This window comes from Lagopus muta, chromosome 13, assembly GCF_023343835.1.
Source record: "Lagopus muta isolate bLagMut1 chromosome 13, bLagMut1 primary, whole genome shotgun sequence".
Taxonomy (NCBI): Eukaryota; Metazoa; Chordata; class Aves; order Galliformes; family Phasianidae; genus Lagopus; species Lagopus muta.
The window spans coordinates 3392014-3419578 of record NC_064445.1 but is presented as its reverse complement, the minus strand read 5'-3'; the positions used below and the strand labels follow the sequence as shown (position 1 = coordinate 3419578).

The window sequence follows — 27565 nt, the reverse complement described above, 5'->3', positions numbered from 1 at the left end:
TTTCTTCTTTTTTTTTTTATACAGTGTAGGCACCATTGAAAATAATTGTCCTTGGCATATCTAACCACCATCTCTCACAAGTGTCCTTTATATAAAAACGATGTAATGGCAACATTTGACTAAAAATGCAGTATTTACTTGCACACCATTACTTTTTCAATATTTGGCAGATATATTTCAGATTCTTTAAAATGACTTTTGTGCAAAAACAAAATGTGCAGGTCTGAACCATAAAATAAACACACCCAGCCTTTATCAAAAAATAAATTTACACCAACAGTTGCACAGCTAAGTACTGAAAAACAATCCCAGTTCAAAACTTCAGCATAATATACATACTGGGTTGAAAAAGAAGGAAAAAAAAGAACAAAACCAAAACAAAACAGAAGAGATTACCCATCTAGCAGTACCATAAATATATAACTGAAAGCAACTTTATAGTCTTACCTACTTTTTATGAAAAAAATCACTCCGTACTGCACAGTACTACCTGTGTGTGAAAGAATATCTATAACTCAGCTCTTTGCATATTAACTGGTAAATACATATTTAAAATACACTTCCAGAAAATTATAAACAAATTATGTCGATGTATTTAATGTATTTAAGAACAAAAACGTGTATAAATATCTTACAGGAGAAACAACACCACCACAAAGAACGCTGGTGTTACGCTTATACCTGCTCGTGAGGTACGGTCATGCGACGCTCGGCTTCTCTGGCTCCCTTCCACCCAGGTACTTGTAGTCAGAGGAGAAACATTAAATTAAATTGGACTTCAGGTTCCGTCCATTATTGCCAAAAGCCCCACCCCCTCAACTGTATTGCTTTAATTTTCCTTCCATGACGATGTAAGATCGAGTTCCTACTTGCTCTAAAGGTAATACACACACTGTACATCAGGACAGTCCTGTTGCTACATATCACCTGCAAACTATTGACATATTGCTCTCAAATGTATTTAATCATAGAGCTGCCTAAAATACTGTACCAATTTAGAATCGTTGTAGATACTGTTGCAGGTTTGTTTCCCAGGGCACGATAACTATATGCTGGTTGAAGCAGGTGCTACAGCAATAACCTTGCCACTACGTTTTGAACACGCTCGTGAAAAAGCTATTTTCTCTGAAGCTTGTTAGTGATTTACAAAAGTTTAACTCATGAATACAAAAGACCTGTACATCCCTGTGCACAGGAACAAAACAGCATCAAAACATACTGTACTCGCACTTCCTATTAACTAAAGTAATGGTTATTTCTAAAAGCAAAACTGCACCTCAACTTTTATCAGATTAAACAGGTGAAACTACAATATTAAAAGTTGTTCTTTACAAAATAATTTCCTGAAAATATAAAACCATGTGCACTGCCACAAAATAGTTGAGTAGGTTCTTTCAAATCCTCAAATCACCATCAATATGTTGCAAAGATCCAAAAGGCACAAGGAGCTCATGAGCTAAGCACTGCCAAGCTTGAAGTAGTTTTGGTGGGTTTCACTGGGTCCATACGAAACAGCAGTCAATTATGTGAAGTTTCTTAGGATGAGTCATTAACAGAAAATCTACAGGTATGAAAATGCAAGGAAGAGTGTTAATTACTATATTTTGGTGTGGCAAACAGCAAGTAACTACCTGTGCAGCCTTAAACTGGGAAGTGCCTTCACCTCATCCTAAAAACAAACAAACAAACAAGAAACTATCATCTACTACATCAACTATCACACCTCATCCTAAAAACAAACAAACAAACAAAAACAAACAAGAAAATACACACCAGACTATGCATCCAGAAAACATTCCCTAGAAAGATAATGGAAAAGGAGACTCCTTGACTTACTTGCTATGAACGTGCTTAAGATATAACTGCAGGCTAAACTGAAGGGAACAAAGTGTAACAGCTCCAATAAAACTGCAGTGCTAACAGCAGAAAAAGTCACCGTTTCTTATTAGCTTTTGTTTCAATAACCAGAAGTGTTCTGTATGAACAAGGAAGCTAAAAGCTGAGCCCTATGTGTAGCAGATCTTCCACTTATCAAAGAACTGTACTCAAATCTCCCTAACGCACAAAGTGCTCAAAATCACACAGCTTTTCCCAAATGGAAGTGCTTCCCCCAGCACACAACGCATGCAATACTAACTTACTTCTGAAATTTCTCCATAAGTTTCTTCACCATCTTATCTGTGATCCCTGGACATGTTGCTTCTGCCATGTTGATGCTTTTTTCAAGTTCCTCAATTGCTTTCTTTCTGCTAGCATTATTTGTGTCCTGCTGTTTGAGCTGAGTAGCAGAACAAATGAGATAAAGCTTACAGAATTCAGGAACACTCAGACAATTAATTCAAAAGCTAATCTGAAAGGAAAACTTACCTCAGCAAAGACAGGAGTGATTATCATAGTTAAACAACTCAAGGTTTTAACAAGGTCCTGATCCTAGAATTAACAAAAAAGGATATCAGTATGTTCCCATGCAGTCTATAAGCTGCATTTAACACACCGTGCGATTTTAGAACTTCCTATGAATTCAACACAGCCCTTACAGTACATCTCAAAACAGGCTGCAGGACATCAAGCACTACGTGATGTGCAAAGAGAAGCCTGATGGCACGCAATACATTGTGACAGCTCAATGTGCTTTCTCTAATATTATATCAAAGTTCAAAAGAATCATATCTCCATGAATAGATACAGATCTATTAGTATGTGATATCTCTTGGAGTTAAGGCTGACAAAGTTAAAGGATACATCAGTAACAAGCATTATCTGTTGAGGTGCAAAAAGGCTGACAATTCTTATGAAAAACCGTACAGTTACAAAGTTTTAACACTACCTTCCTTATGATGGCTACAAGGCCATTCCTTAGCAGAACTCAGACTACATACCGTCCCGTTCTGCAGCTTCTTTGCATCTGGTTTCTTCCTAACTGTAGTAAAGCTCCACTCAGGATGAGAGTTGTTCTCCTTGTTACTTGACTCCCTGAAGGAAAAGGATACGATGTACACAACGCCAGTCACAACATAATGCTAAGCAGCCATAGGTAACCCAAATACATAACACAGAACCACAGAATGGCCAGGGTTGGAAGGGACCTCAAGGATCGTGAATCTCCAACCCCCCTGCCACATGCAGGGCCACCAACCTCCTCATTTAATACTAGACCAGACTAGAACACATCTATAAGGATTACTTCTATGTCTTAAAATAAGAAAAAAAGCATGTATTTAAAACTTAGGAAACGCTATCTCAGAGACCAAGCTGAAATACCATCAAAGCAAACATAAGATGCTGTCTACCTCTAGGACCTCCCTTCTCCAATGGCATCCCACCTAAAACAGTTATCTGATATCCAGAAAAACCAAAGACTTGCAGAAGGTACGTTGTTCTACCCACACTGTGCAAACAACACCTCCAGTTGTGACGCAGTACTTTCTGTATAACCGCTAGCCTCAGAGTAGGAAACACACAGCGCTTAAGCAGAACTGAAAATGAGTTCAGAGGTTAAAAAAAGTTTAGAGAACAAGCACATAGCTTGACTTAAGCATTAGCCCTTAGATTCAAACAGTTTTCCTTAAAGAAGCCAATGCAAAACACAGAGAACAAAGCTAGACAGACTAAATGGTGAAAATTAACTTACGAATCGGAACCATCGGAATCACTTTCATCACTACTATGTCCCTCTGCTTTCCATCTCTTAAACCTATCAATTAGCTCTGTCAGATATGAAGTCTTCTTGGCATTTTTCATAATGAATTTGTGCTTCAGGAGTTCTTTTGCTGTAGGGCGCTGTGAAAAAACCAGAACACTGGAATATTTACTGCTATGCTAGCATTTTATGACTTTAAATGCTAGCAGGGAAGATTTGGTACAACAACAGACTCCCCATTCTAACACATACAGCATCAGGAAATCAGTAGAAACAGGAAGTCAAAAAAAGCCAGTAATCCACATTTACAAGCACTCTAAAAATATGACCAAGTCATACAGACTATATTGCTTACCCTCCTATGCTAGAAAGTACACACCCAGGAAAATGACTAATCAAGTTTCTCCAATGCATTTCCTTGTAAGCAGAATTCAGACAGAAAACAAAAGTTCTACCAGGGAAGAGATCTAGGATTCCTCTTAGGTTCTCTTCTGACATTATCTTAGCTCTGCATGCATCTTGGGAAGCTGCCTCTGCCATCACTTCCTTTGCCATTCCTCCTCCCTCCATTACTTTAAACAGAAGAGGCTGGGGTGGAGAGAACTACTAAAAAGCACTGTTGCTATTTGCAGTCAAAATTAGTCTCTTGAACTATTTTAGTCAACTCTGATGCACTACATCAGCAAAATACTTGACAAGAATGCATTAAAAAAAGAGACATGAGCATCTCTACACACATTACAAACATACACACACACTTATCTACTCACAAATGTTGGATCCTTATTCAGACACGCATCAATGAATTCTTTAAAAGGTTTACTGAATTCTCCTAATAAAGTTGGAGGATTGTTTTTTGGAATGAGAAACAGAACTCTCATTGGATGCATATCAGAGTTGGGTGGCTCCCCTTTGGCTAATTCAATAGCAGTGATTCCCAATGACCAGATGTCAGCCTGTGAAATGGAAAAAATAACTTTCAGTACAAAGTTGAATGCCATCATAGCAACGTATTTACTAACTGAAATCTGCATCTATATAGTAGAATTAATTTTAGTCTCATTAGATAATGCACAAGGATTGTTTTTTATACCCTGAGGCTATTATTCCTGAAGACATAAGCAATTTAATCAGGCTTTAATAACTTTGACTAATGAATACAACATAATATTCTTGCACTGCTGCCTTCTTCCCTAACAGCCTTATGAATTTAGCTAGAAAACTACCAACAGCTCCAGTTAGACCTGAAACATCAAGTTGGAAGCACGAGTTCCTGAAGAATCACGAAGAGATACTGATTGTACCTAAAAGACAATTTCATTAATGTCTTACAAACTATGAAATCTCCTTTCAACTTAGAGACTTCTCCCAAGTGAAATACACATTCTCTGCACTGTTTTCAGATGAGTTACAAGAGCCATTAAAATCACTATAAGCATTTCTCATTACAAACTGCCTAGGAATGATTTGACTACACATGGCAAAGTTGTAACACTTCATTATATGGGCAGCTTGGGGTTACAAGTTGCATTTCTACAATATTCCTTTCCTATTTAGAAGAACTACCTAAATATCTCTATTTAATACTGAAGAATTAAAGTAGCTCATAGTTATGATATTTCAGTAACAAACAAACAACTGTAGACTAGAAATCAGTGTGTCCTGTCCAGAACCCTTCATCTGTTGAATCCAAAGGCCTGGAAAGAAAGGGGAAAGAGTACTGTTCTTATAGCAGTACTGAGGAGACAAGGAAAGCAGGGGATTAGGTTGTGCAGAATGTAAATGAAAGGGTGGCACAGCTGATACAGGAAAACCAGGAGATGAATTATTTTAACTTGGACTGGAGAACCTATTTTTAAAACAAGGTAGAATGCTTTCCCAAAATGCCACAGAACGAGTAATGCAGTTGTAAAGCTGAAACCCTATACATGAAAATTACAGCTGAATGTACAAATTCCTTACTGTCATCCCTCACATGTAAACAAATTCCTTCAAATGTGACTATGGGAAAGATCTCTGTGGATCTTTACAACATCTCAAATACTCCACAGGTTTTTTATTAGGGCCCATCAAAAGTGCAGTTACAGACTTACAAGTTACTTTGTACATACCAGGAGGTTTAGCTTTCTGGATGCACATAAACAGAGTATCAGCACTAAAATACACTGCCATTTCACTACCATGCCCTAAAGCATCTGATGGGCATACACACAAAAGAAATAGGACTATCCCTCCTTCTTATCATTTTTCCTTCCAGTACTGACAGAATTAGAAAGACAAAAATACAAAGCCATTTATGTTAGGTCAGCAGATAGAGAGAAGAGGTGCTTTACACCCATACTTACTTTGGAATCATATGCTGACTGCTGGATCACTTCAGGGGCCATCCAAAACGGGGTTCCAACAAAGGTATTCCTCTTAATTTGCGTGTCTGTCAACTGCCCAGCAACTCCAAAATCAGCAAGCTTAACGTCCCCTTGCTCTGATAACAAGACATTGGCAGCTGCCAACAGGAAATAATATGTAAGTCAGAATGCTGCTCTACTTACTTTTAAGGACTTTAAAAAGATGCATTTAAGTGAACCTTTTATATCCCTGTGAATCTTCTTCTCTGAGTGCAGGTAGTCAAGACCTTTCAGGATTTCCTTTAGCATAGTAGCTATCTGGAACTCATCAAAAGGCCCAGCACGAAGCTTTAGAGAAAACACAGTAAAATAATGTTAGCCACATCTAATTTCTGCCTTATTATTGATTTAAATAAATCAAACTTGAAACATTTTTAATTTAAAGGGCTTCATAAAGTGAAGATTCAATTAAGTAGCTTACTATTCCACCAGAAAAAGATGCCATTAGAATAATCATCTGCACATCTCCTCTGCTGATGATACATTACAAATTCTGTTACTTTTCCATACAGTTCACACTCCCCTCAGCATGCAATACACATGGAAAGCTAGAATTTCCCAACAAGTTTTACATTCTTATCAAACACAGCAGACCCAATACTGCATTTAAAACATTAAGAAACTCTGTTTAATTCAAAATAAAACTTTTTTTTTCTTAAGTTGTTCCAATATTTTTGATTCTATGCTTGCTTTTGCATTATGAACATAATGCACAACTGTCAAAGCTTTGCACATCAGAAAGCTATGCACATAAAGAAGAACAATTAAGATGCGTGATTCTGCTATTTGAACAACACACAAAAAACTCACAGCAATGAAATGGAGAACAACAAAATCATGAAAAGTGGAGGTTAAATAAAGGAAACAAAAAATTAAGTTGCCCTTTAGAACACTAAAACCACTGAACACTACTAAAAACCCCACACTACTTCATTATTTTCTGACAGTCCAAAAGAGCCTACAAACTATGTATAAATGTTAAAGAACAAATTCTTTCAGCTTCTTTCTCAAGACGACCAAACTCCAAAGCTACAAGCTGTGACATGCTACTCACAATTCCTCTGCTTTTGCATTCCCAGAATAAAGCTGATATGATGTAATTTCATGAAGTTGAAATGGACTTGTGAGGCTAAGCACATACACAGACCCTTGCAGACAGAACCACTGGTAGCAAACGTATGATTAGCACTATCCTGTAATACTGCAGACATGACACTTCTCCTTCAGATCACACAAAGAAGGCGTTGTATTATCTTGCAGGAAAGGGTGGGTCTCATAGCTTTACAGCTGAGGTAGAGCTGGACTGAAAATATGGGGAAACCACATCCACATACAGTGAACTGTGCTCCTGCACTAAGCTACATCCTTCATGAATGCTCCACTATCTGAAATAAAAGGCACTTTCATTTTCAACCGGGATTTCTCAAAGTGGAAAACTAAACACCTTTTAACCAGTTAATTTTAACTGCACTCGGTGGTGACATACGTTCCTGAGATCCTATCCTAACAGAAATATTTTGTATGCAAGTGTAAGGAATAACCTGGTGGTGGGGCCTACAGAAACACCCCCACCCTCCCACAAGTTCCTCCTCCTCACGTGGCAAACTTCTATACAAAGAAAGAAAACCACCACCTTGCATTTGACTGAGAATGAAAGTTTCCTCATGCTTACAAACAACCAAGAGGAGCAACAAACAGCCAAGAAAATCAGCATCAACTCAAGGCAACAACATGTGACAGAACTATTATACAAGTTAACACTTCTTGAAGCATTGCAACATAGTGCTGATATGACAGTGAAATCTGGGCTGACAAAGGAGGAATGACAAAGGAAATACACACAACCACATAGGTTTTACTAGGACTTAGATGCAAATAATCATATACTTACAAGATCCAAAGCTGACCCTCCACCCAAGTATTCCATTATTATCCATAGTTTTGTGCCCTACAGAAGAAATGGGAGATGTTAGAAGTCCAAGGGTACCATTAAAAAAAGAAAATGTACTTCAGTGGAGAACCTGCCAGCTGTTAGGAGAACACAGTCAGAGCCCCACGAATCACCAAGTTACAGCTCCTGGGCAAGACCCAAACCCTACAAGAACGCTCGTGTTTCTGAAGTCTTTACATCAGACATTCCAAACCAACCACTAAAAGGTCAATGGTAAGAACAACACATTTCCCCTAAGTTATACTTTTTATCTAATTATCTTAGACTTCACAGGGTTTTTCTTTCTCTGTTTTGAATTTTAAGCAATACTTCAAAGTCCTGTGTTCCCTTCTGTTCTTCATGCCATGCTGCTTGAATCTTTACCCCTGGGAGTTACTGTGCTTTCTTTGTTGAGATATCTCAGCTACAGTACTAGAATTCAAGTTCTTCCAACAAGGGTTTTCTAGATGCTGCTTCTGTCCTTCGTGAGCAACTGCAAGGAGTGGCAGATTCACATAAACAGAAATGGAAAGATTTGGTACAAGATCCATAGAGTGTGTTTCAAAACTGGCAACTTTTCCCAACTGCTCACCAAAATCCCCTCGCATTTCAGAAACAAATCTAGAACAGTAACCCATAGGTTAACGCTTAAGAAATTATTGGAATAAAAACACTTATTTGAAAAACACAGCTATCAGAAATACTAATGCAGCCCAAGTACCATGCACACTTTCTAAGTAGGAAGTATTTACTAGCACTAGTTTCTTACAGCAAAGCACAAGCTGATAGCAGAAGTCCTTTTTAAAGCCTCTTGCATTCTACATTGTACTCTGACCTATCCAATTTCCTGACTAGTGATAGAAACCTAAAGGGAACAACAAGCAAATAAAGGTGCAGTTTCTGGAAGTACCACATCCAATTATGCTAACAAGGCACACTCTGTTAGATTTATACTAAATTTAAGAAACATGCAATTTATGAGAGTCTATTCCAATATTATGAGATCAGCAGGGAAGGGCTGGCTAATTTTAGCAGTTTTTATAAAGCCCAACTTTGTCAGTGGAGAAGACCTGCAAGGAGCTCCAGCTTAAGGCAAACATTGTGGTTACCAGACGTGTTTGGAGCATTTGACCATTGCTTGAAAACGGTGTAAGGTGGAAATGAATAAGTACTGTGTTTCTGAAATAATGTCTCAAAGAAAAAGCTGCTATCCAGCGTAATCGGGTGGGGATATTTTCTAGCCAAGCATGTACAACCTTTTTCCTAGCTATTTTAGGTCAACCATGTATAAATAGACAATGTAGAACAAACAATATCTTCAGATGGCCTCAAAGCTTTGCTGCACTAAGTGCTGTACAGTTCTGCTGGAATACACTGCATGTTACTATAGGAATTTTCCACACTAAAATCTGAAAAGCTGAGAACAACTTCAGGCTTGTTTTAAAAGCAGAATCGAAAAATAAAAGCAGCCCAGGTGTGTTTAGTAGTTACAAGTTACAGGATGGATAATTAATTCCCTAGCCCAAAGGCTACATGGCACAAATAAGGAAAACAATCCACATGTTTTAGTCACCCAGAGATGATCACTCTCTATGGGATCAGACAGAAAATACAGCTCACATATTTTACAGCTTCACAAACTGGCATAACTAGAACACACCAGAACTGGAGTAACTCTCAGTAACTTTAATCTCTCTCCTGGATAAGCCAATAAGGCAGTAAGACTGACACGAGGACAGCATTCCAGCACTTTAGCATATCTTACACTGCTACACACTATCATTTTGAAGGGTACTTTCCACAATCCATGTTTTATTTAGTGAGGTATGATGTTAACTGCAATCAAAGTGCAGTGCTGGATGACAAGTTTACATGCTCACCTACCACAGACCGGAATGTCTACAAACATCCATATAAGGATTGAAGTTATCTTGCATCTACAAAAGCTCATTGAAACAGCTGCAACCTTGCACAACTCCACACATAACAGCAAAAGATGCGATATAAAAGGCAAAACCCTTTCCTACCCAACATAAATGTATTCATAATGTATTAACTACATGTTTGTGTAGCACCTACCAATGCTTAGGTCTTGCAAGACATCCAAATTTAAGGGAAAAAATGATTAAGACTAGCAAAGATTTCAGATTTATTCAACAGTAAATTCCCACTTGAGCTCCGAAGTTCAAGATACAAAGGTATCCCATGTCTTCATCATTGGGGAATTTTGCACCTTTTTGTTTCACAACAATGGGAAATCCACATCAGTTTTATCTCAGTGGTAAGGAAGTAGACCTTATCTTGCATCAGTAGTGTTTTTAAAATATCTACTAACAGACAAGTAACACTACATTGTTAGGTGAAAATATTTAGGGGCTGTCCGTATTTTTAAAACCACATTTACAAGTCAAACATGAAGCTGTAGCTAAAGAGCAGCTAGGCTGCAGAATATAAGAGTATCTTATATGGCATCAGTTGAGCTGACTAGGTTACAAATTAGTAAGTCAAGTAATTGAGATAAAGACACTCTTTCCTTCTCCTGCTCAGTTTCTTCTTAGCAGGAGGAGCACTGGGAAGATCCTGCGTGTTGCTGGTAAGTCACAGGGCCCCTGGGACTGGGTCACTCCATTCCTGTTAGTCACAATGCTGGCTCTGCATCCTGACAAGCAAGAAACTAAGCACAGTGTAAAGCTCCAGAATACTTAAAATAGACTGTACACAGAGAAAAAACCTCACCTGAAAACCTGAACAGTTAGAGAATCCTCACAGTTAACACACCTTAATGTTTTCATTGTAACATTCAATTATCAAATGTGCTTTCTTACAAAGGAGAAGAGCTGAAGCTGACTGGGACTTGATGGCAGTAACCATCTCCCTGTTCAAAGTTCAATAAACTTGGTTACTTTTAAATATTGAAATACACCTGTGCCCTTTTTGCCCTATCTTTGAACAGCTTATAGGAGCTATTTTCAATAACCTTTATGTATAAAACCATAAGCCCATTTGATCACTTTTGACATGATCTTGGCACCAGTGAGATCCACTGAGAACTGCTATTACCCTCATCAGCCCAGGACTCTGCTTTCTATGAAATAATGTGTCTTAATTTTCAGGACCTAGCCTCAAACGTTCTCTAACCTTTAATTATAAAGTCATTTTGTACAAAACCATACATACTTCACTGTTTCCAGAAGAAGTCTAAAGAATATGCAGAACGAAAGAACAGCTGAATACTAAGGCCAACAGCCATTCTCAGAATTACAGCTAATAAAAAGTCAGAAGCTATAGCAACCTTAGTTTCTACTTTTAAGAATAGACAGACAGTACTGTCAAAATGCCTCTTATTACCAAAATTAGAGCCAGCATAAAAGATTCTTTGGATACTTCTAATGAAGCCAATACACTGTTCCCCCTGAGGAACCTCAAGCTGAAAGACCTAGTCCTAGCAATCAAGGATAAATCCAGCCTAAGATACTAATTAGGCAGGGAAGAGCAAGCAATACAATTAACTGCCACGGTCGCCTGGGATGAAAAACATTCCTGTGATTTTTTTAAGGGAAGTTTCTAAAGGGAAAATAAACAAAATTTCACAAACATCTCTTCACCCACAGCAGCTTTCCCCAAAATAGGAGAGGTAAGAAAAATCAGAGACCAGCATTAATCTTTCAGAATACACCAAAAATGAGAAGTACCCAAACAGCAGTAAGGAAAGTAATGCAGAATTAACACACTCTTGCATTTGCCAGGAATTTTTAAAGAAAACCCTAACCAGGAGCTGAAAGTTATATCCAGCCATTCTGTCAGTGCTATACATTTATATACTTCCAATTTTTATTTCTGTAGGGTTGTGCATTGCTGTGTGTGTTGATGTTCGCTTTTTTGTTAAGCTTGTTTCTTAAATTATGCCTCAGATAACACTTCAGAGTTATATAACCACTTTGTACTCTTGTCAGTTCCACTTTGTTTCAGGCCTACTATAATGCATAATTACAAACATCTCCACAGCACACAGTGTTTCCTTCCATATCAAAGGAAGGTTTTTCTTCTTTGTTAGCCTAGCTATGGAAACATATTTTTCCTTCTCCAAAAAGGCACAAAGTTGCACTAGAAGTTGCGAGGAAAGAAAGGAGAGAAAACCTCTTTCTCCATGTAATTTTATAAAAGCAATAGGAATCTTCTGTCAGCTCCGCTCCCTTTGTAGCCATTTTGTGAAAATCTGAGCCTTAAGGAGCACGCAGCAAAAGAAGCAGAACCAAGTCAACAGCATTCAAAGGGAAAAACTAAAGTCAAGTTGATGTGGTAACATCCCCTCAGTTTTAGAATTTTTCCTTTGCATCATTCAAAACGGGCTGACACATTGCTAGTCAATATTTGTGCAGTACCATACATTACCTTTAAATATGATCCATAGTATTTCGTTACATAAGGACTGTCACACTGACTTAAAACAGTTATCTCTTGCTGTATATCTTCTATTTCATCTTCTGCTTCCTCGAGGTCTATGATTTTTATAGCAACCACTTGCTGTGTCCGATTATCAATTCCTTTAAAGACTTCACCAAAGGAGCCTTTCCCAATGCGTTCCAGTTTTGTGAATAATTCTTCTGGGTCTGCTCTGTGATTCTAGAGAAAGAGTTTAAAAAAAAATTAAAAAAGATATGAGCTATCTTAATTTACTTCCAAGTTATTAGCCCTCATTACTTCCCAAGAAACACATCATCCAGATTTATCATCATTAGAGGGCTCGTATCAGATGAATTTATTTCCCATACACTAACTTCTAATCCAGCTATTAGTTACAGAACGTATATTATGCAATTATGTCAAAGGCAAATGAGTCTCACCAAGGAAAGCATCAGGTACAAATCTCATTTCCCACATAACGCTTTTAAAGGAAAGAACAGAGCTGTTAATATTAATCCTGCCTGTGTGGCAATTCAGAAGTCTGCAGAATGCAATTACTGGCACGGAAGCACCATCATCGTTACCCATGTGAATGAGGCTGGGCTGTCCTACAAGGCCAACAGCCTTGAGCAGACAAAGCTGCACTGCAGGTAATGCAGCACAGAGGGAGCTGCCAGAGGACTGCAGCACCTGGAGCCTACTAGCAGAATCCTCCACCCAAGCACACTGAGCTTCTGAGATCTGCTAAGATGGTGCACACATAAGGCAGCAAAAGGGATTGAGAGACGTTCAAAGGCGTATGGATGCAGAAATGAAACTGAAGCACTGATTAGAACCAGCTGACATCACCCAGACATGCATCGGGTGGGGGAGCACAGCACCAGACAGTACAGCACTCCTGAGGACACCTGGTTTACTCTGAAGGTTAACTGCTCTATGATCAGCACTGACACCACACCAAGATCTTAACACTTCTCAGCTTCATTCAAAGAGGGGGAAGAGAGAGGAAGGAGAAAAAGAAAAAAAAAAGGAAGCAAAGTCTCATTTCTCTTTCAAGATAAAGCATATGGCTGCTTGTGTATCCAAAAGCCACAGCAGCAATTTCTGATGGATATGGACGACTTGAACTATAATTTAAGAACACTGAGCTTTAGAGCATAGGAAATTTGCGGAATTTAAGAGGCAAAGGAGATGTGTTAACAGAACAGCCCATGCTTTGCAGAAATTAAATACATTACCAATTACAAAAAAACACAACAGGATTTTGAGAAGGATGATGTCTAACACTTGCAGCAGCTTTGCTGTTGTTAACTTGCCATGAACAAGAAACCTCTGCCCAAAGGCCCTCTGATTCTGATGCCTGATGTCTCTCCTACATCCCTACACATCATGCTTACCCAGCAGACCAACTGAACTGTCATGACAGAAGCAACAGTTTTGGCAAAAGCAGCCACTGTGCATCTGCTGCATGGATTACCCTGCACAGCAGAATACTCCAGTACCAACATGGAACTCCACAAAACATCTTAACATCATCGTCTTGAAAATGGGTGCAAAAATCTTCACTGGGAAAACAAAAATATTGCTCCTTTTTTGACTGGAGTAAAGCAGCAACTTCATGGCCTAATCGCCCCCTTACTGCTCCCTTCCTTCTATCAGGATCAGAACTTATTCCACAGTATGGTGAGACGAATCAGGGAGCAGATTTAGCTAAGAGTTAACCACATCATCTGTCAAGTTGATTTTCAGTGGAATCAATTCACTGCTCATACACACCAAGCTGTCATTTGTGCTCTCAAAAGAAGAGGGAATATTAAGTAGTATGGCAGATTTGTGCTGATCTGAGTAACTGAATTTTTAGATCTTGCAAATATATGAAACGCTAACGTGCCTGGGTTGAAGAGCCACTGAAGCAAGAGGAATTAGGAATTTCTCCTTTGCCCACAAAGAGCTCTGATGCATTAAAAACCAAAAAAATACACAAGAATATACCTTCAGAAAAATAACTATGATCAAATTGTTCCTCCCTCCTCCCCCTCCCCCCCCCCCCCAAATATATTGCTAGATCTACTGAAGGACTTGAAAGATAAGCAAATACACAAAGTGAATGATGAGAACTATTTTGACCTGAAATCTGGGATAATTATACGACAATAAACATAAAGAGAAAGAAAGCAACTGTAGGCCTCAAAACTATTACTTAGTTAGCGAACTAATGTACTCCTGAACTACAGTGTCAATTGCATTAAGGGTAGTTCTTCATTTACAGAAAAAGATGACATGAAAGTGTAAAGAGAAGACTGGCAAAACTTTTTATTAACCCTAAAGCAGTCAGCTGCAGAAATACCAGCTTTATTTTGAGACATCTCAGAGCCTGCGACTCCCATTCAAGTTACCTGGTACCTATTGCTGGATTTGACAGAAAACCTGTTGAACACTTCCACATAGATAAAAGAAAAGCAATGTGCTCCCAGACACAGTCACTGATCCAACCTTCACAGGAGCCACAGGATGAATTCAAAGAGCAGCTATTAAGGTTTCTCCCCAAGCAAAATGCAAGAAGAAAACTCCTCTGGACTCCTCAGCAGAAGCATGCGCCATTCCACCCTACCCACCCACTTAACAGCCAACAACAAGGCAGGCCTCAACTCTCACCCCCGAGCTACTTCAGGTGAATCAGAGCTTTTAAGGCTATTTTAACTCCCAGCGATTCCTAATGCCATCATGTGGGAGTGCTGCACTACAGGGAGAGATGAAGCGCGGCTGGATATCCTGACACACACAACTCCATGCACACCCATGGGAGAGCGGAACAAAGGCGCAGAGGTGAACAAATGGTGTGGAATTACTGAAGGAAAAAGGCAGGTCTTTATTCTGAGCAAATCCTTTTACTGCCAGCAAAGTCAGCTTTACAGCTTCTGTTATTCACCCAAGCTGACAAGTATCTGTAGGACACTCCAGGATGAAGGCAAGAATTTCTGAACAATCATGGCTAATATTGAGGTAATTTCCCTTGGAAAGGCTTCAAACTAAGAATGCTCACATTACTTAAAACACAGGCTTAGAACAAAGCTGCACTGTGGAACAGACTTACCTTTACCTTTCTTAATTGCCTTGTCTTTCTGGCTACTGTTCTAAAGTATTCCTCTGTCTCATAAAAAACTACAGAAAACTACTTTTTAATTGAAGACAAAAAGATGTAGCAATGCCTGTTCTTTCCCTCTCAGTACAGAGAAAGATGGAGATATATATTACGTGAATAAAAAATGTGTGCACATATATCAGCAACATATACCTGTGAGATTCTGCAACTGACAACTCAGTTAAGCTCCTCATGTGCCAAAAATTAGAAATCTAATACTACTAACACTCCTAACAGAGCAAAACTGTTACTGTGTGTGCTTTCACTGAACAGGAAAGAGGTTTAGAAGCTTCGAAAGTTGCCCATGAGTAACTGTGTGCATTATTATTTTAATTGGTTTCTATGGAGAGTCAAGTCTGTTGGGCAACAGATGGTATCAGTATAATAGCGTATGGACTCCATCACCTCTGATAAGGTAACACCTGTAAGCGGACAGATCTGTAGGACTTGGCTCCTTTCAGCCCTAAGCCTGCCCCCACAGGCAGAAGCAGCACCAAATATGACAAGCTCAGGCATATACACATGCCAGCTTCAATCTAGCCAGCATGAGTAACAGCACGGCTATCAGCATGACAACACAAGCCCTCTGCCCAGCTCAGGAAGTCCACCATTTTAACAGCGCAGCACAACTACACAACCTACACTGCTGCTTACCAAAAACTCTCCTATCCTTCTTTCCAACTCCATTCCCTTACTGTCTGGGTTCACAGGCTAGTGTGTGTACATACACAGTCCCAGAATCATACTGTAATTTGGCTAGCAGGGGATCTCAAGAGGCCCCACTGTCCAGCCTGCTGCTCGCAGTCCCCACATAAAAACCTCTACAGCCCAACAACTTCTGCCAGCATACCCACAATAGCTGCCATCAAGCACTCTGCCAATATGGCTTACATAAGCATTTTCTTTTTATTAAACACAGCAAGGCAATGTCCTGGCTAGATTCAGCTACAGGACTGACTGCCTGACTCACCTTCCTATCTCGCTCTGACCCTTTCATATACCTGTTCTCCAAATTCTGCATTCCTCCTTTAAAACAAAGGTAAAAGCATGCTGCAGATCTGACTTCCAAGATTATACAGGCTTCTAATGATATGCATCAAATTATGGTAAGTTTTTTAGTAATTAAGCTGCATTACAATACTGAAAGACAAATGAACAACAGGCAGAAAAGGATAATCTCCACATAACATCTTATTCAAGGCCTACAATTCACAGAACTGAACCTTCTTGTACTCAGTAGCTCTTAACAAAATTCATTAATGAATCTTCTTACAAATGGATGAAAAACATTAGTTGTAAAGTATCTTAGATGCAAGCCATTAGCTCAGTATCAGTCTAACTAATTCAGACCCAGGATCCTCAAGGTTTCCCAGAGCAAGTAATTCAGCAGTCACATTAGATTCCTTCTAAGCAGTAATAGTGTGTGTTTTCACACTGATGAGCTCAGAAGTATTTCTAAAACCTGAATCAGAAGATGTGTAACATTATGTGGATGCTGAAGCATTTCACACTGTTTATTTGGAGTAGAAGTTCCCTTAAAATTGTAGGAGTGTTACAGAATAGCTCAACTAGACTGGGAACCATTGCTCAAACACAGTTATGTGTACATTATGTAAAAGATAAAGTAATTAGCTCAGAAGATTCAGTAAGAGAGAAGACTAGAGTGCCTACCACCATATTTGCCAAGTATCCCCTCCACTGTGGCCCTAACACGTAGTGGTATCTTTGGCATTGTCATTAGAATTACCTGCATTATTTCAAATACCTTGAACAATTTCTAGAGTAAAGTCTGACCTTTCTAAGTCTGCTAGAAGTCAAAGGTGAAATTTAAGGAGAAGAGCCATCTTAGAGAAAGCTTCTGGAGAAGATTGTTGGGGCAAAGCTTTAAACAAAAAGTGAGTCTTATCTGTTGTGCAGCCCTGCAATCATATTAGCATTACATGCCAGATGAAGAATACATGCAAGCTTTGCTGCTGAAGCCAGTGTGCACTGCACCATTTCCCTTAAGTCCCAGAATTACAGCTGACAATAAAATAAGCTAGGCATCATACCTGCTACTTCACTATTCACTGCTAAATCTAAGTTACCCTATTGTCTTAAGAATGCAATGAATAAGAGACATGTAGTTTTTAATATCATGTTACTGACTTTCCAGTCACTTCACCTATTCTCAGCATCTACCTGACTAACAAAACACTGGGTTGAGCACATGGAAGTCATAGGTAACCAATTTATTCACAGATATTATCTTTTCTCAGGGAATGTTACCTGTGAGTTTCTGTTCTATTTAGATGCAAAAGAAAATTGAAAATATGTGGGAATAGGATTGGTGAAACCAACAGGTTATGGGATTTTGAAGTAATGTCTCACTCAGCAGATGTGCCAAAACACCTTAATTGAACTTCTTTCCATGCATTATCTGCATGCAGCTTCAGAGATTACCTAAATTATAGGCCACACACATTCTATTATATATCTCTCTATCCACATTTTACTTCCATATTTCACCTGCATCAGGAATATTTTACTTCTTTACAAAATAAAACCACAACAGGTAGAGAAAGACTTTAATTTCTAGATCTCTTCTTCACCCACGTATTTTCTCTTAAATGCATATTACAACCTAAGTTATGCACACAGTGCCACAGGCTTGTGTATATATATACATAATACTAAAATAGTTTGAAGGCAATGAAAGCACAGGTGCAAATCCATTATCACTTACAAAGAATCAGGAAGAAAAACCTGTAGACATTCACTGTAAGGGTGGAGCCTGCAAACATTTTCTCCTCCATCTTGTATGCACTCTGCCTTCTCGGTGACTTCTGTAGGGAATTCAACTCTGATGTCTCCCTGCAGCCCTTTCCAAGACTCCAACATCAAGATATCAGACACCTCATTACACTTACCAGAACCATATGGTAAGCACTGAAGTAGAAAGTGACTTTAAAATCAAGTTGTTTTATTGTCAAAGTATCAAATCTTTACATTACCTAACTTTTCTACACTACAGGGAACAAAAACCAGACTTGAGCTCTCCTGTCCTTAAAGGGGACCTAAACTCTGTTACACCCTTAATGATGCACCTCCTTTAACTCAAGGCCAAGACTCACTGCTGTGTTCAGTTGGAGCCTGAAAACATCAGTGTAAAACAAAAGCAAAACGAACAGAAACCCACAGGACCATGTTCTCATCACACTGGCTGTAAGGCCAGCTGCCTGACAATTCTTATGACTACCAGTTTTAAATACCAGCTTTCCTTCTTGCCCAGTCTCAGATTTTTAAGGGAAGAATCATCTTCATTCCCCAGCTCCCTCTGACCTGTGACAGATCCATGTTGTCAGTTGCATATTGTGCTGAAAAAGGAAACAACCCAACTTCCTATATTCTTAGCTATTCTCCCACTTCAGTAGCACAGCATGAAGCAGCTTAGGGAACAGGGTAAATAAGCAAAAAGCAAGAGGAGCAGTACATCTACTACAGATGAGCCCTTTGATGCTGGCAATTATAAATTGACCCCAATTGTTTACGTATTCTGCACAGAAGAAAGACATAAAAAGGAAGTCTTTGTGCCAGAGAAGTTCTGTGTAACTTACAGTTAACGGAGTACCAATTAACTTTCATTCTATATACAAACACCTTTTAAGCACACAGTATCATTTAAAAACAAAAATCCTCAAACCACTGCACACCGATGCCTGTCCTTCATTTGCTTCCATCAGTGAGGAGCACGGCCTGGCAAGGGAAGGAGGGCCACAAATTACGTGACCAGATCTGCCCTGTAATTTGCAATAAAAAGGCCCAAATGACAACACTCTATAGCTAGGATGTCTGGTGTGCTTCGATGCTGACACAAGTCAGAATTCAACAGATTCCTGGATCGCCAAGTGTTCAAATGCCATTCTGTATTTTATTATGGAATTCACCAAGCTGCTCTTTCCAAACAAGCGTAATCTCCTTTGAACAGAGCAGGACAAATGACTGCTGAATGGATAATTAAGCCACCTCAATGAACTGCCTGTACATCAGAGTTAGAAGACTACTCCAGTTTCTCACTGGAAAAGAACATTTGCACTCTTCCTATTCTATGAACTGCTATGAAAAACCTAATCTGCAGAGAGATTACAAAAGCCACATCTAGTAGGAACACGGAAGAAGCACCATTTACGGGCTGCAGCCTCCTTGCAGCGTATGCCCTTCCTTGCAGCCAGCAGCCTGCTTATCAGTACACAAACAATTTTTTTTTTCCATTTTTGCCACACCCATTTAAAGAACAACTACGTCACAGCTCTACCAGCAATAAATTACATAATTTGGGCATTTGTGCTATTTTTATAATGCTTAGAGGTTTAGCATCGGCAACTAAATTGCAATTGCTACCCAAACTTCAAAGGCCTCCTTGCTGTTCTATCATAGAAGCCATTTCAGCATTCATTCTGTGCAAGTTAGAACATGATATGCAGATTTTCCTCCTGTAAATAAGATTAAACTCACGCTATAATCCAGATAGGACAAAACAAACAACAAAATCCAGCTTTTTAAACTTGCTGGTTCATAGACCAGAAAGCAGCAACAAAACCTTAAGTTAAACACAGACAAGTATCCTTGTTCAATCTCTCTACTAAAATCATTGCTTCTTTTCAGGCTAAACAAAGTCAAAATGTGACAGAAAAAAACACTGGCTGGAAAAGGATAGCTCCAGAACACTGCATGGGAGTAAGGAGCAAGCCAATAACTTTATTTCACATGGATAACTCTCCAGGAATATCCACTGCTGCAATAAACCCCAAATGGGAACCCACGGTTAGGGGATCTGACACCATTCCTTCAGTTCTGGAAGGGACCCTTTGGAGAAACAGGGCAGTCTTCTAGAATCCTGCATTCCCACCCCTCTCTTCCAGGCCTCCTCTTCATTACAGGCCCTTGATCATATCAGTCACAGTGGATCTGAAGCTACAAGAAGCACACAGGGAAAAGGACAGAAATAAAACTCCCAAATGAGCTACAAAGGAAGGAAGAAACCTTCCCCACCAAGAACCAACCTGGCCATTTCAGGGAACTCCTTTTTAACAATTCTGCAGCACACTCATAGCACGGCAAAGCAACTCGTTACATAAAATGCAGAGGGAAGGGGTAGGGAAGGAAGAAAAACACCTTAAAAAAAGAAAAATCAGATTCTTCTTGCCAACTAGGCTGGAATAAAGCTGAGCAGGAATGTAAAAGTGTTCTTGCTGTGAGTGGTTGCCAGATAACGCCTTCCTAGGTGAGAGATCAACAGCAGTGATCTCTGCCAGCCTGCACCACCACACCCAGCCTCTGCCCAGCAGCAGCTCTGCCAATGCTGGCACTGGAGCTGTGGGATCACCTTGCCCCTCCACATTTCTCTACACGCTTTCAGGTCGATTTGCATCAGTGGAAATTCAGCCTTTTTTGCTCTGCGCTTTACAATGCTATTAGTCATTCCAAGGTGAATGGGTTTTTTTCTGTATTCTATATTCAGCTCCCAGTGCAGAAGCCTGCACTGAAATATAGCTCGACGTCTAGCAAAGCACAGATAGTAAATACCCTCTGATAATCCTCCATCCCCTCCAAGTCAACATTATTCTAATATTCAGGACATACACCCAGTTGAAAGAAAAGCCTGCAAAAGGCAGACAAGGTGAGGAAATACAAACATTGAGGGAACAGATGGTTCTTGACTCCTGGTGCATGACACCAGAGCTGTCACCTTGGGCTCCCAACATTCCCACAGCTCAGGTGTGAAACCTGCAGTTAACCAACAGTTCTCATTCATCAGCACATACAGAATTCATGCAGACCCAAGATATGTAATTGCACAAGGCTTTTACAGATACACTGCCTCCACCAAGACCATTCAAATTCACATTTTTTGGCAAGACAAACTTCACTTCACACTTCTAACACTCAGCTACGAAGGGAAGCTTTGAAGAACTGTAATCAAGCAAGATCTAAGCTGAAATCTTTCCCCAGCTACAGACCTAAACAACGCTCAGTATATACAGTGTATCTCTGCAAACACACATGCACAAGATGAAAAGAAGAACAAGACCAGCAAGATAGTTACCTTGTCAGACCCTTTATTAACAACTTCACTGATTGAGTTCTTTCTGTCCTATTTATTTGGGTAGCAGTCCCTCTGGCAGAATGGTTTTTAGTACCACCAGATGGGCACCTTTCTCACGAGATTTACGTTTCTCCTTCAGAAACTAAGGATCGTGTTCAGCGATCCTCATCTAATCAGCAGAACAGATTTCTAGGAGAACTGCTGAACTAATGAATCTAAACTGCAAATGACAGCTCTTTAAATAGAGCTTCAGAACATCAAGAAACCTGGTGAGACAGGTGAGAAGGAATTTGATTGCCAATGATTGTTGTAAGTTGGAAAGAAATAGCAGGACTTGCATCAGTGGGTCCTGACTTGATAAATACTTCACCAACAGTTTATTCCTGCAGAGAGCAACACAGTCACTAGTTACAGCATGCCAGAAAATCATGTTACAGAACAGTTTCAAAGCTAACCTGATACCATTTATCCCCTACTCGAACCCCTCAAAAAACATCCATGAACTCCCCAAGTGACTGGCAGTTATTAAACTCTGTTTTTCAGCCTTACAAACCACCTCTTAGCACTTCTCCCAGTTTTTGACCCACTCTTAAACCTGAAACTAATCACCAGTGACACAATCACTAACAGGTTTTAAATTCATCCTTTCACTTTTGGGGAAGACTTGAAATCCTATTTTCAGGACACTGAAAACAAAGAAAATGAAGATAAGGTGCCAACCTTTACTAAGCTGTTCCATAGGTCTCACACTACAAATACTGCTGCAGAGGCACGTTTAGTCACGACTTAATGGTGTGCCACAGTTATCACAGACCTCTGAGAGCAGTGGGCACTGCCACAAGCCCTGCAGGGTATGGGTCACAGGTCTTCATTTTCAGGTGAACTTTTTCAATACTGAATTCAATAAAATGACCTCTACAGAATAAATTAATTATTAAGTGGATTTTTAAAGCTGAACATCTGGTTTTAGGCATTTTTTTTTTTAAACCTTTAGAGGGAAATTATTCTCTGCTCAAAAGTGATAGTATCAGATGGTGCAGAAGAGCAAAGCAATTAAGGTGAGAAGAGTCGAGTCTGGCTTCTGTGTTCCCTGCAGCTTCAGCAGATTTGCTGAATTTCAGGTCAGTGCATTTAACAAGTGTATAAAACTGTAAAATCTGCACCCAAAAATTACTAGTAAAGGACTGCTGTAGATTTTTTCTTCTCAGACTGATAAAAGCGTCTGCTGGATTCCAGCTGGTTATACCTACACAGCTTCCACGTAGCAAACACTTTCCAAAGCTTGCTCTATCCTCCCTTGACGATACTAAGCCAATCTAAGAATGACTGAGCTCTGCTTTTCTTTGTCATCAGAATAACTTATCAAAGTGCACGAGATGGAAGAACCAAGCTCAGCTAATGAAGCCTGAGCTGAGTTAGCAGACTGCTACTAGGTATGATACAGCTTGTACAGCAAGCACAACAAGGCAAACAACTGCAGCGTTAAATTCCACAAATGTTTTCATGTGATCCACTTGAAGAAGCAAACAGGCATGCTCTCCCTATGTTTTAAAATGCTGTCTTCCTGCAGCCTAACTGTACTGTGGCTCAAAGCTCAAATACCTTCGTCCAGTTTCAGTTCCTTGACTTAATCACCAAATCCCTAGAGCCCACCCTAGCTCAATCACAAGGAACCCCTCTTTTGTATGCACTGTGGAAGTCCCACAGCATCCTGCAAGAGCTGGACATCCCACTATTCTCTAGTTAAGTCATGTTTCTAAATAATAGAAGTGTGAAGCCTTTACAAACCCACTGCAGAACTGAGGCAACTCAGCTCTGAGGACAGCGGTGCATCCACAGATCCTTGAACAGATCTTCCCTCAAAGAAGTTCCTCCAATGCACACCCTCTAAACATTTAGGTATCTGACAGTAATGAACTGTCTGCTCTCAACTGAGAGACACTCCTAAAACTGCGATGAAAGCTTGCTAGGAACCTGACACACCTCCAGACTATCTTTGGGCACCACACAGAGAGCGCATTTCTACAAAGGCACCCATTTATTTATTTATTAAATCTCAGTCCATCACTTCCAAACCTAAAAGCGATTTCTCTTTTCATCTCCCTACACCCACCTAATAACTAGATGTTAACTGATCTCCCCTCACAGCATCCCGCAGAGAGAGGCTCTCCAACTGCCAGGCTCAGGCTGCGCGCTGAGCAGCGCTTTACAGCTGGTTCTGTTCACCGAGAGCAAAGCTCACCTTCACGTTCAAGTTAGTATTTAATCAAGCAGTCCTTCAGCTGTGAATCAGAGTACAGTGGCTGACAGGTCATGTGCTCCTGGCTGCTCTGCTTTTAGAGGAAGTTACGCTTTTTACTGCAGGACAGTCTGGATGCCAGTAAGAGCAGATCAGGTCTAACTAACCTTTGTGGCTACAATCAAGACTACTGGATATACCAACAAAGCCATAAGAAAAACAAAAAGTTAAAAAATATTTAGATGAGTAAATAGCAGAGGCACAGAAATACAAAGCCACAAACCAGGTTTCAGAAACACATACAGACAAATGAGAACAGAATCAACACAAACATGAGTTAATATTTCAGACTTGGATTTTGCACAACAAATTGGAATAGGAAAAGTTGAAAAGTGTACCAGTTTAAATAAAGAACTCATTATTTATGAAGTTTCATTGCTGAAAACTAGACCAGCCTGAAATTTCAGGATGCTGACAGCAAAGTTCCCTCACCGCCCAACCTTAGGAAAGGTAACTGTCACTTATTTGTACTAATGAATTTTGGAGTACTGTGTAAGATGCTGTCAATAACATGAGGAGCCCATGAGAAGACTCAATCTGAACTGACATACTTTACATTTCCTGATAATTTAAACAAACACAACCCTCTGTACCACAAAAACTGAATAAGAGCTTCCACCTGACTCATTTTATACATTCACTGAGTTCTTCACCCATACTAAACAGGCTTAGAAGTTTCAGTGTTGAGTATCATTCAAGTTCACATCATACAACTGGTGCAAACTGGGCCTATCCAAGTAAGTGATGAGGAGAAAAAAACATCTTTAGGAAGTTGTTTGCACAGGCATGAATTGTTGGGTATAACATCTGGTTTTGTCAAGGACACAAGACAGGTTAAACAGAATGCAACCACTGCATAAACACATAATTCTGTAACTATTCATAAGGGCAGCAGATAATACTACCTCTGGGTCTGCTGTTGTTGTCATACTACTCACTGGCAGAGCTCAAGTTGACCAAAACAACTCTATGGGGCCTCCAGTATTTTCAGATATAAAACATATAACAGATCTTAAAACAATCAGAAGAGCTTTGGTAATGCTTCACTGATAAACTGGCAAAGTCTTTTTGGAGTCTGATTTGTTTGTTTGGGATGGAAATCATAGGATTACAGTAGAACTGAAGGATTCATACCTGTAACACATTCTCTATCAAATTCTGTTTCAACTGTTACATTCAGTGCAAACACTTCCCTCAACACAGACTACAAACAAGGAGCTTGACATTACATGCACTTTTGCACAGTGCTAGTTTTAATACAACTATTAGATCTTCCTCCTTCACAGGCAAATCTGTTTATTCCTTCTTCAGTCACCACGCATTCATTTTAACGCTGAGCAGATGCAGGGATGCTTTCGTAATCACTTGGATGATCTTGAATGAACAGTTCAAATAGGCATTAAAAGGAGGAGAAAAAGTAAACTTCATTCTTTAGACTACCACCCTCAGCCAGAAGATTTTCTGTTTGCTTTCTTATACTATATTACAGTCCCTCTTAAGGAAGAGCAAGGTGAGTAATTTTTCACCAAATCTAATTCCTTTGCATTGTAAGATTGTTGGGACTTGGGTAATAGCATTCATCAAAAGTCATCAAAAGGAGCTATTTCTTAATTCTATACAGCTGCACGTATCTAACAGTTAAAAAAAAAAATAGAGAAAAAGGATTTTACACATACTATATGTTAAGAGATTTGGGTTAAGCTAACAGCACTAGAGAAACTATTACATAAACGTTAGTGGTTTAACAACAGAAAACAGGATCTCAAATAATTCTCAAGGTCCTTTGGTGGTGACAAGGCAGACATGGAAAATAGGTCAGCAATAGATCAAGTAGATATGACAATAAGGAGTTGATAAATTTGGATTCTGAAATAGAAGTCTTCCAAATACAAAGACAGGAGACAGAGGATAGAAAGTGTGGCTTATGTCATCTTATATCAACAGAAAGTCAGTGGAGGACCAAAATTTAACTGATTTCAGAAGGCCTTCAAGTTACTAGAATTGAAAAAGGTAAACCAAACCTCAGCATTGCAACCAATGCAAATCAGTACAGAAGTGGTCTTTATACATCATATCTACACTCAAAAAAACATGAAAGATACCCGACCGGGAGAAATTCTAACCTTCTGTTCTGAAACCTCCTAAACTCCTTGTATCTCACACAGATGTATCATAAAGGCTTCTCTGTTACTGGAACTAAGGAAACCCCAGAATCCTTCAGCTATGGGGCAGGTACGGCTATCCTAAAAGCTGAGAGAAAGCCAAAAACGCTGACGGAGCTGCCAGCCTCTGACAGGCAGAAAACAGCACCGAAATGAGCTCAGCTCCTTTTTGTGCGATAAAGATCTCTGCCCGAACTCACACGAGGCTCTCCAGCAGAATAAGAATGAAGAGTCAGAGGTATCCCAGCCTTCCTCTGAAAAAAATCACATATTGCACGTCTGTTTGTTCAAACAAGCTCCACAAGCACACGAAGGGCACTGGGCCTCCCTTCCAGCCAAAGAGAGGAGGCATTTTCTGACAGATGACGGCTCCCAACGGCATGCAGCACAAACATCGGCTCGCACCTTTCCCCGAGCACCAGGCCTATGCCGCAGGCAGGACTCCGCTCTGCAGGCCCGGGTCGATATCGCCACTTCCAGCGCACCCCGCGATTCGCTTCGTTTTGCCTTTCACCAGAAACCCCTCTGCGCTCCGGGATGCGGCCCATCCCGAACAAAGCGGGCAGGGCGCTCGACCCGCAGGTTCGAGGCACCGCGGCTCCTCCCTGGGCCCGACCGACCCCTCCCGCACCGCCGGGGCTCCGGCCCGCTCCCACCCCAAGCCCTACGAGGCCTCCCCGTTCCCGGGCCGCCCCGCTCCGCTCCGCCCGCGCTCCCCCGGACCCAGCGCCCCAACGTCGGCCTCCGCGCGGCGCCGCTTCCGGAGCCGGAGCCGAACCCGCCGCCTCCATTTTGGGACCGGCGCCGCTTGGAGCTCACCTGCATGCCGGGCACTTGCACCGCCACGGGCGAGTGGGCCATGGCGGGCTGCGGCGGCCGGGCGCCGCCCGCTGCTCCCTCCTCTCGGCCTCCCTGCTGCTGGGCGGCGGCGGCGGGGCCTGGAAGGACAAAGCGGCGGGGAGCGGCTTCAGCGCGGGCCGCGCTCCCTCCTTCCCTCCCCGCGCGGCCCCGCCCGCCGCCGACTCACCTCGCTGGGGCCGCGGGGCCGAGCTGCGCGACGCGGGCGGGGAGCGCTCTCTCCTAGCGCCGCTCTGCCATGCCCGCCGGGCTCCTCACGGCGGCCCTGCCCATGCCCCCCCTTCCCGCTCCCGAAGCGGGGACGGCGGCTGTTCGGTGCCCCTCGGGTGGCGGCTCTCTGCGCGGCCGGGCTCAGAGCGCCATGTCGGGCCCCGGGCGGCAGGAGGAGGAGGAGGCTGCTGTGCGGCGGCGGCTTCTTCCGTCTCAGCTCCGGCCCTGTGGGGCGGAGCCGCCGCCGCACGGGCTTTGGCGTCACTGCCTCCGCCTCCGGGCCGGGCGGGGAGGAGCGGCCGGGCGGCGGCGGGGCCGCGAGCGCGGTGTGAGACGGGTGGGGCCGCTCGCCGTGCTGTGGGGCCCCGCGGAGCTGTCACGGTGCTCTGCCCTCCCCCAGGCGCGTTGTGGCAGGACCCTGTCCCCTGCA

At 41.1% G+C, this 27565-nt stretch overlaps 1 protein-coding gene across 1 annotated transcript; it reads right to left on the bottom strand.

Moving 5' to 3' along the window:
* On the bottom strand, positions 1-27360 carry STK26 (serine/threonine kinase 26). The gene is made up of 12 exons (XM_048959481.1): positions 27095-27360; positions 26887-27005; positions 12368-12598; positions 7937-7993; positions 6225-6333; positions 5986-6143; positions 4411-4596; positions 3632-3780; positions 2880-2973; positions 2368-2430; positions 2142-2278; positions 1-1561 (listed from the first exon to the last, which is right to left on the bottom strand). Exons 2-12 carry the CDS (start codon positions 26926-26928, stop codon positions 1537-1539), a joined length of 1251 nt encoding a protein of 416 aa, XP_048815438.1. The 5' UTR covers positions 26929-27005; positions 27095-27360; the 3' UTR covers positions 1-1536.
* Between the last annotated feature and the right edge of the window lie 205 nt (positions 27361-27565).